This window comes from Vitis riparia, chromosome 13, assembly GCF_004353265.1.
Source record: "Vitis riparia cultivar Riparia Gloire de Montpellier isolate 1030 chromosome 13, EGFV_Vit.rip_1.0, whole genome shotgun sequence".
Classification (NCBI taxonomy): Eukaryota; Viridiplantae; Streptophyta; class Magnoliopsida; order Vitales; family Vitaceae; genus Vitis; species Vitis riparia.
Genome location: NC_048443.1, coordinates 7,657,001 through 7,666,139, shown reverse-complemented (window position 1 = coordinate 7,666,139; position 9,139 = coordinate 7,657,001). Strand labels below are relative to the sequence as shown.

Here is a 9,139-nt window from a genome sequence, read left to right as displayed (position 1 = left end):
TTGCACAATCGACAAGACATATATCTTCGTTATGTATTGTGTAATTAGGAGGATCCATCTATCTTATCATATAGAAGGTTTTGAAAATATATGAGATTTTGGACCTTGATATAGTCTTGTTGCGTGCTCCTATATTATATCCTAATGTTCCCTTATTGTGTTGATAACGTATTGTAGAAAATAAAGTGGAAGGATGAGAAAAATGAGAAAAAAGGAAATATAATGTTATGGAGGAAACATAATGAAAATTAACAAAGTCTTCTCATTTTTTGGTGTTTATAATTTTTGGTTCTTTTTTCTATATTGTTTCAAATTAATGAGTCAAAACACACATTTCACCGTTTATAAATACCTCTACTTTCATACCTAACTTTGATATTTTTTTTAGAAGATTGTGATTGAAATATAATTTCTTTTTATTTTAATTTGATAAGAGTTAGAAATCTCATTGGAATAACATTATTATTTTAGATTTTTAAAAAGTTTAGGAAATATCGTATCTAAGAAATTCTATTTAAACCGGATTAATAATGTTTTTAATTTCTTAAAATTTTAAGAAAAAAAGGTTGTAAGACAAATAATAGCATATGCTTGTTTATTAATAATCTTAAAATTTTAGGAAATTTTAAGAAATTTTAGACCGTACTCACTCGCTCTACACATAATAATATATGTTTCTTTATTAAATAAATAATAAAAAATAAATTAATTACTTTTAATTTGATATCTAGTTTTTTTATTTATTTATTTTTTATGGAGTTGTCATATAATATTTTTTAAACATAAATACTTAAAAATGCTTAAAAGTTTAAAATTTTGTTTTATTTTTTTCTAAATTGATTTTTTATAATTTTTATTAAATAATTAATAAAAACTAATTCCTTTTTGGAAAATATTAAAATAGTTATAAAAAAAAAAGGGAGAATTATGTTTTGGGGGTAGATGGACCCCCAAATTAACAAAAGGTCCATGTAACTCTTCAAATTGAACCCAAGACCCAATGAAAGTATGAAAATTGAATTGAAGGATATCATCCTTCAGTATTTCCAAAAATGCCCTTTGTTGATTTTGAGAAAAAAAAAAATTTTTGAAAAATATTTTTATTTAATTTAATATTTTTGATTTAATTTAATATTTTTAAAAAATACTTTTATGTAATTTAATATTTTTTAAAATACTTTTATTTAATTTAATATTTTTAAAAAATAAATTTATTTAATTTAATATTTAAAAAAAATATTTAATTTAATTTAATATTTTTGAAAAAAAATTATTTAATTTAATATTTTTGAAAACTACTTTTATTTAATTTAGTATTTTTGAAAAAAAAATTATTGAAAAAAAATTATTTAACTTAATTTTATAAAATATTTTATATGTATTCTTAAAGGGTATATTTGTCCGTTACTATTTCATATCCTTTAACTCAATTTGAAGAGTTATATGGACCTTTTGTTAATTTGGGGTCCATCTACCCCCAAAAGATAATTCTCCAAAAAAAATATATGCCAATGTGTTTACTGTTTTCTATTTTATTTATTTTCATTTTTATGTAAAATTAGGGACTGAAGTTCGACGACGTCGTTTAGTTCGGTTCACCTTTGTCTTCCTCCTCACTTCAAGCTGGATGGTACCTTTTGCAACTGGTCCATGACCTGCGCCGGAGAAAAGGTATTCTCATCCTTACCCTCCTCTTTCTTTACTCAAATTTTCCTGCTCCGCTTGGTTGCTCAAAAACCCTAGGAAAACGAAAGACAGGATAAGAACAAGAAAGATTAAGCCTTGTAGCTTCTCGTCTTCATTTCAACTTCCATTGAATGCTGTGCAATTCCTCTAGTGATTTGATTTTTAACTAGTAAACAGAAGAGCAAAAAATGCAATTTTATTTTTTTTTCCCTTTTCTTTTCCGCGGTTTCTCAGTAACAGAGGGTTAAGGGTTTTTTTTTTTTTTCCTTCGACATTGTTGTTGAGTTTGATTTCTTGTTATATTTTGATTGAAAATGATACCAGATAGGTCGAATTTTTTCTCATGACATTTTTAGCTTTGGAAATTCAGGGCTCTGGAATTTTGGTCGTCTGATAGTTGGTGATTTATTCGACGTTGTGGTTGAATATTTGACATGGTAAGTCCTTTCAATATGAACTGTTTCATTTTGTAGCTTTGTGTCTTGCTGATTTACTTTTGATATGCCATTCTGATAATGTCGTGGTTTATTTTCTTTTATTAATTTATTCCCCTTTGGTTTTTCTGTTTATGTAATCGTGTTAGCATTTGTGTATTCTTCTCAGGAAATATTCAAGCAGGCCTTACTGAAACCTGGGCCACCGGAAAGTTTTGCTCTCCAGGTAGTGCAAGAGGCCATAAAACCTCAGGTACTTGCCCCAAATCCTTCTCTTTAAAATGATTTTTTTTTTCCCTTCCATGTTTCTGGCGATCCACACATATGGATGGTTTGCTTCTTTGTTCAACTTGAATGTAAAATTTGAAATTCTTTATGCCCGTACTTTTGAACTTTAGTAGACATTCCTGGTAACCTTGGTTTAAGTCCAGTCCTGTGAATGACTGGAATTTTTTTTCAGAAAGTTGGAGCTTAAACCTTGGGTTTATGGCATTGACATGCTAAATAACTTCATTCATTAGAGGGTGTCATGGTAGCTTGCTGACAAGGTTTCGGGGAGGTTTGATGGGATTGAGTCCTTCCTCAATATGGGTTTAGGGGGATCATAATTCTGAAAAGAGCCCCATTCTGGACCCCATAGTGGCCTTTGGAAGAAACCCCAATTACATTGTTCCTCTTTGGCTTGCTAGTCAAAGTTCTCCACTTTTATGTCAGAGATTGATCGTCAGATGGATTTTTCTTTGATAGTCAAATAAGAATGTATATATATATACTGGAAGAAAAACTATGGCAGTTACATTTGGTAGTATTAATTTCTTGACATTTTAGTATGTGCAAATCTTCCATTTTTGGGTGTATGATGATATGCATTCCGACTAAAACAATGACTATACCAAACCAGTACAACATGCTTAGTTTCTTTATTTTGCATGTTCTTTTTATGGAGTCATCTTTTTTAGTTTGATCTGACCAGGTGAATTGATTTTCTCTTGACAGAAGCAAACAAAACTAGCTCAAGATGAGAATCAATTGTTAGAAAATATTCTTCGGAAATTACTTCAGGAACTTGTGGTATGTAATATTACTGTACTGGCCCATAGAATTTTACGGTTTCTTTCATTACACTTTTGCATTCAAGTGTAACATATTTCATTGTCATTGATTCATGAATAAGTACAATGGAATATCATATGAAAGAACATCAATCCTGAATGGTCATGGTTCTAAGTTAATTTGCTCTTCTTATCCATTTTCTTTGAGTCATTATTTCATTGGAAGGAAACAAACACTAAGACAGCTACCATTCAGATGCTCCATCTAAATTTAGTTATGTATAAAATTGTACTTGTTTACAGCTGCATTGATGTTATGCTTGCATACTAACATGCTTGGCTTGCTTGGTGCTTTGCTAAAGATCCCATTCAGCTGCAAGTCAGTAGAAATTATACGGCCATAAGTTTGGATGTCATCTTTGTGAGAAGTAACATTTTTTTCCTTGACATGCTTCAGTTTTTCATGAAAACTTATGGCCATGTAATTTTAAATTGAAGGGAGGCAGAATGAGTTGCAGATAGGTATAAAAATTGCATTTGGGTGAGTCAGCATATATTGGAGTTACTGTGGTCAGTAAAATTCAATTTTCCAAAGAGAGAATGACCTAGACAACTTGCAAGTGGTATGATTTGTGGTTTGATCTTCTTCAAGTCAGTGGAAATGAGGTGGCCATAAGTTATGTCATCTTTTATGAAGTAACATTTTTCCTTTGATATGCCTTATATCCTTTCATGCAAATGGGAGGCAGAATGAGTTGCAGTTTTGAAAAAATTTGATTCAGGTGAGTCACGATATATCGGAGTTGGTTGCCTGGTCAATTTTAATCATCCAAAGAGAGCCATGGCCCTGAAAACTTTCAAGTGGCATGAGTGATAGTTTGATATTTGGCTTTAGCTGAGAAGGAAACAACTATTCTTTTCCCCTCCCCACCCTACCTCCTTCCAAGTTCCAACTTCTTCCCCTAGAAGATGATTTTGAATAGAGAATGCTGATGAACTTTACTGCACCTAATAAGAGTTTCTTTGGTTCTGAACCTCAAATATGATTGGATATTGTACTTTGACGTCCATGATGAAGTTATTATTGTGGATTGTTTGGTATTTATAATAGTTTGAAGAATGCAGGAATTGATTGGGGAAATACCAAGGTAAAATTGGGGCCAAGTGATATTGACTAAATCCATCAAGGACCAAAATGAAGGGAGCAAGTGTGTTGCTGCAGTGTAAGGGAAATCTGCGGTTTGATTTTTAAGAGTCTTGTATTGGTCAATTTTAAATTTTGGCATTCTTTAGGGGATAGCTACAGGGGTTTGTTTAGGAGACACTTTGGAGAGTAGTTGCCACAAAATAAGGAGTTGCTTATAGTGGATGGAATCCCAAGGTAGTGAGTGCTCTGTATGGTTGTGGGTTGTGGCCTCTGTGGGGCTATAAATGACGAGCCTTACTTTTTAAAAAGGTGTAGAACTCAGGGTAGCTTGTAGAAATTCAATTAAGTTTTGGAATGATATGTTAATGGTGATGGTGCATTGAAGACCAATGGGTTCACCAATATGGAGGATAGGAGGAATGACTTAGTTCCAGTTGAAGGCAACGAAAGGTTGAAAAGAAGGCCAAAGAAGATGAAGGTCAATGTAGTAGAAAAAGCATGTTTGTCCATGATATGTGAAGGTATAGCTCTAAATGGAGTTGAATGGTGAAATAAGATCTATATTGCCAATTCCAAGTTGTTGGGAGTAAGGCTTAGTGGAGTTAGGTTGGGTGGTATGATGATGCGCCTCTTTGATGGAAATTCCTTGAGATACTTTGTCCCTACTTACCGTTATTATGATGTGCTACTTTGAGTCGGGTGGAAAATGATGTAAGAAGATAGGTATTTGAATATCAGTCTTCTTTTTAGTAAAAATTTCGCTCGTTATTGTTTGGCTTTTTTTTTTTTTGATAGGTCTCATTATTGTTTGGCATTTGAATATTATAATTTCAAAATTTAAAAGAGAGTTGAAGAGAGTAGAGTGCATTGTGAAATTCAAGGGTTTTTCAAGTAGTGGGGCAGGTTGTGGCAAGGAAGGCTGGGATCAACTTCAATTTGCAAATGAAGTTGAGAATTATTTCTTAACATGTGAGGGGGGCTAATGATAGTGATAAGAGAAAGATAATCATGTTTGTGATTTGTATGTAGAAAGTTTATTTAGTTTGCTAATAGGAAACAAAAATTTAAGAAAATGTTGAGGGAGTTTTTGAGGAGTTTAAGGGTGGAAAGATTTTTGGAATAGGGAGTTGTGGGTGTAAGGGGAGCCTTTGGTGGGGTGCTAGTGTTTAGGGATAATAAGGTGTTGGAGCTTGTGGGTAGGGAAGAGGGTGAATATTTGATTTCATGTCGTTCAAAAATTGCGAGGATGGCTTTGTCTGGGTGTTTATAGGGGTGTATAGGCCCATCTTGAGGAGGGAAAGAGAGGGTTTTAGGCAAAGTTGGGGGCCATAAAGGCTTGTGGGATGACCCTTGGTGCATTGTATGTGATTTTAATGTGGTAAGATTCCAAAAAGAATGCAACAAAGGTAATAGATTGTCTTCGGTTATGAGAAGGTTCCCGAAGATGATTGAAGAGTTGGAGCTGCGGGATCTTCCATTGTTGGGGGCCCAAGTGCGGGGAACTGAGTTATCAGTCCTTATTGAGATTAGATCTGTTTTTGGTGGTTGAGAGATGGGAAATCCATTTTAGTGAGGTGGTTCAAAGCACTTTGTTGAAGCTTGTTCTAGATCATGTGCCTGTTTTGCTAGATGGGGGTGGGATGAGGAGAGGAAAATATGTGGTTAAAGGGGGAGGGTATCAAAGAATTGCTTAAAGGGTGGTGGATGGGGTATGATTTTAGTGTATCTCCTTTTCATTTTGGTAGCAAAGTTGAAAGCTTTGAAATAAGACTTGAAAATTTTGAAACAAAGAGGTGCTTGACAATGTTTCAATTAGGAAGAAGATGACCTTAAATTTGGTGGGATTTTAGGATTCCAAGGAGAGAGAGGGGGCCTTTTCTCAAGAAGAAGAGGAAGCGAGAAGCACAACAAGGGAAGAGTTTCACAAATGGGCCCTTTTCAAAGAAGCTTCGTAGAAGTAGAAAATCTAGAGAGATTTTAGTAGAACTAAATTCTTCCACAAAATGGCCAATGCTCATAGAAGAAGGAATTTTTTGGCCGAAGTGAAGGTTAATGGGGCATGGCTATTTAAGGATAGTGATATAAAGGAAGGAGTGACATTGACCTTTCACAACCTTTTGTCTGATCTAGAAGAGTAGAGATCTAGCATCGATTATGTGGTCAATACTCTTAATGGGCATTGATTGGGTGTTTAGTGCTTTGTTAGAGTTGAATGGGAACAAAAACCTAGGTTTAGATGGGTTCTCAATTGAATTGCAATTGAGATTTTGTGAAAAATAAGGTGATGAGGTTTTTCAAATAGTTTTTTGAACGAGGGAGATTTGAGAACAATGCTACTTTCTTGGTGTTAATCCCCAAAAATGAGGGAGCACAGGATCTGAAGGACTTTAGACCTATTAGCTTGGTGGGAGGTTTATATAAAATTCTTGCTAAAGTGTTGGCAAAGAGATTGTAGCGGGTGGTGAGAAAAGTAGTTTCCAAGTCCCATTATGTTTTTGTAGAGGGAAGACAAATTCTTGATGCAGTGGTGATAGCTAATGAGGGAGTTGACTCTGTGTTGAAAAGTGAGGGATGAGACATTATGTGCAAACTAGGTATTGAACAGGCTTATGATCGTGTTAATTGGAACCTCTTACTAATAGTTCTTGAAAAGATGATTTTTAGGTAGAAATGGAGAAGATGGATTAGATGGTACATTTTTATTGTAAAATTTCAGTTTTTGTTAATGACACGACACCTTTTCTAAATTTTTTCAAAGCTCCAAGGAATTAAGAGAAGGGAAATCTATTCCCCCTACTTATTTGTCATTGTAATGGAGGTCCTTAGTTGTTTGCTAAAGAGGGAAAAGGAAGGAGGCTACTTGTTAGGTTTTAGGGTGAGTGGGAGAGGAGGTGAGGTGGAGAAGGTGTCTCATTTGTTGTTTGTAGATAATACCTTTATTTTTTATGAGGCTAATCAAGATCAAATGGTTCATTTAAGTTGGTTGCTCAAGTGGTTTAAAGCTATATCAAGTTTGAAAATTAACTTTGAAAAGAGCAAGTTGATTCTAGTTGGAAGGGTGGACAATGCAGAGGAGTTGACCTATGAATAGGGATGTAGGCTAGGAGAACTTCTGTCTTTTTACTTGAGGCTTTCATTAGGAACTTCAGTAGCCACTTAGGATAGAGTGGAAAAGTGGTTTTACAAAAGGCTATCGATGTGGAAAAGAAAATATATTTCTAAGGGAGGGAGGCTTGTTTTGATATGAAACATATGTTCTAGCTTACACCTTTATTTCATATCATTGTATTTAATTCCAAGATCAGTTAGAATGAGTCTGAGGCTTGAGAAGATTCAAAGAAACTTCCTCTAGGGAGGAGGGCCTTTGAAGAAAAATATTCATCTAGTCAAGTGATCAAGTATTTGAACGAAGAAGAGAAAGGGGGGTTTAGGCATTAAAAGTTTTTCTTTGCTAGATAAGGCTTTTTTGGGCAAGTGAAGTTGGTGTTATGCATTAGAAAGGAACCTTATGGAGATAGGTTAAAAGTGGAAAATATGGAGAGGATCTTATGATGTAAGAGATAGGTACGGTGTGGGGTTATGAAAAGCTATTGTGGAGGAAATGAACTATTCATCTTTTGTATTTTAATGTAAAGAGGAGGGAAGAAAGCTCTATAGAAAAATGGTAGTTCAATTTGATATTGTCTTACAAGAAGTTAGAATATAGGTGTGGGCTAAGTAAATCAATGGACAAAGATCCTATTGAAAAAAACCAGTGGAATTGAAGATTGGGTTATAAATACTATGGATAAAAGTATTAATAATTGGAAAATAACAATTCTAGTTTTAGTAAACTTTTTTAATAAATAGGAATGGAAATTTCAATTTAGAAGTTGAAGAAAATTTGATAAAAAATAAACTACTAAAACTAATCCTAATACAATAAGAAGGCTCTATATATGACCATGAGTTGTAAATCTCGCCCATTCCAACATGGAAATTACTAAGCTTCTTTTTTCTCAAATGAACATTTATTATGGCTCATCTTGACCAGACTTAACTGTGTAAGGTTCCAAGAAGAACTTGAATCGAGTCTTAATCGTGTAAGCTTCTAAGAGGAACTTTAGTCCTTGTCTATATTCCAAACTAAGGCCTATGCGTTGGGATCAGTATTCCACTTCTCTTGTAAGTCCTCAAGGGTGCTTCCATAATGTTTCTCATTAGGAATTATTATCTTTTTTTTTTTGATCAGAAAAAAAAAAGATAATAATTCCTAATGAGAAACATTATCTTCAATTTGTTTTGGACTTTAGGAAAGAACATCAATACCGGGTTACGACTTATGTTGATAAGAACTTCTTTATTGCTACTTATCTATGGGTTACTAATGAAGGTATGTAATGTAACTGGCGAGAGGATCAGGTGGGTAGTCCCTTTGGTTGTTTTCAGGTTGTTTCCTGGGGATGTTGGGCCAAATGGGGTTAAGTAGTGTTATGGAAATCACCATGGGAACAGAGCTAATTGTCACAGGATACACAAGAAATGGTGGATCACCTTTTACTTCATTGTGTAAAGACGCGGGCCTTGTGGAATCTTCCTTTCTCCCTATTTGGTGTGGCTTGGGTTCTCTTTGGTTCAGTGAAAGAAACTCTCCTTGGGTGGCATGGAGCGTTTGTGGGGAAAACCCGTAAAAAGGCTTGGAAAATGGCCCCCTTATGTATAGTTTAGTCAGTCTGGAAGGAAAGGAATTTGTTAGCTTTCGGGAATGAGGAGCTTTCGCTTCAAAGACTGAAATATTCTTTTGTATGTAATATTTGGTCTTGGGTTAGGGTGTTTATAGT

General features: G+C 34.2%; 1 protein-coding gene across 1 annotated transcript in view; it reads left to right on the top strand.

The window, feature by feature from the left end:
• Window positions 1-1,952: 1,952 nt before the first annotated feature.
• The window catches only part of LOC117929199 (THO complex subunit 1), a 46,798-nt gene continuing 39,611 nt past the window's right edge, over window positions 1,953-9,139 (top strand). The window contains exons 1-3 of the mRNA XM_034849473.1: window positions 1,953-2,123; window positions 2,290-2,373; window positions 3,117-3,191. Of these exons, the coding sequence (XP_034705364.1) occupies window positions 2,121-2,123; window positions 2,290-2,373; window positions 3,117-3,191 (162 nt within the window). The 5' untranslated portion in view covers window positions 1,953-2,120. The remainder of the gene's footprint in view (window positions 2,124-2,289; window positions 2,374-3,116; window positions 3,192-9,139) is intronic.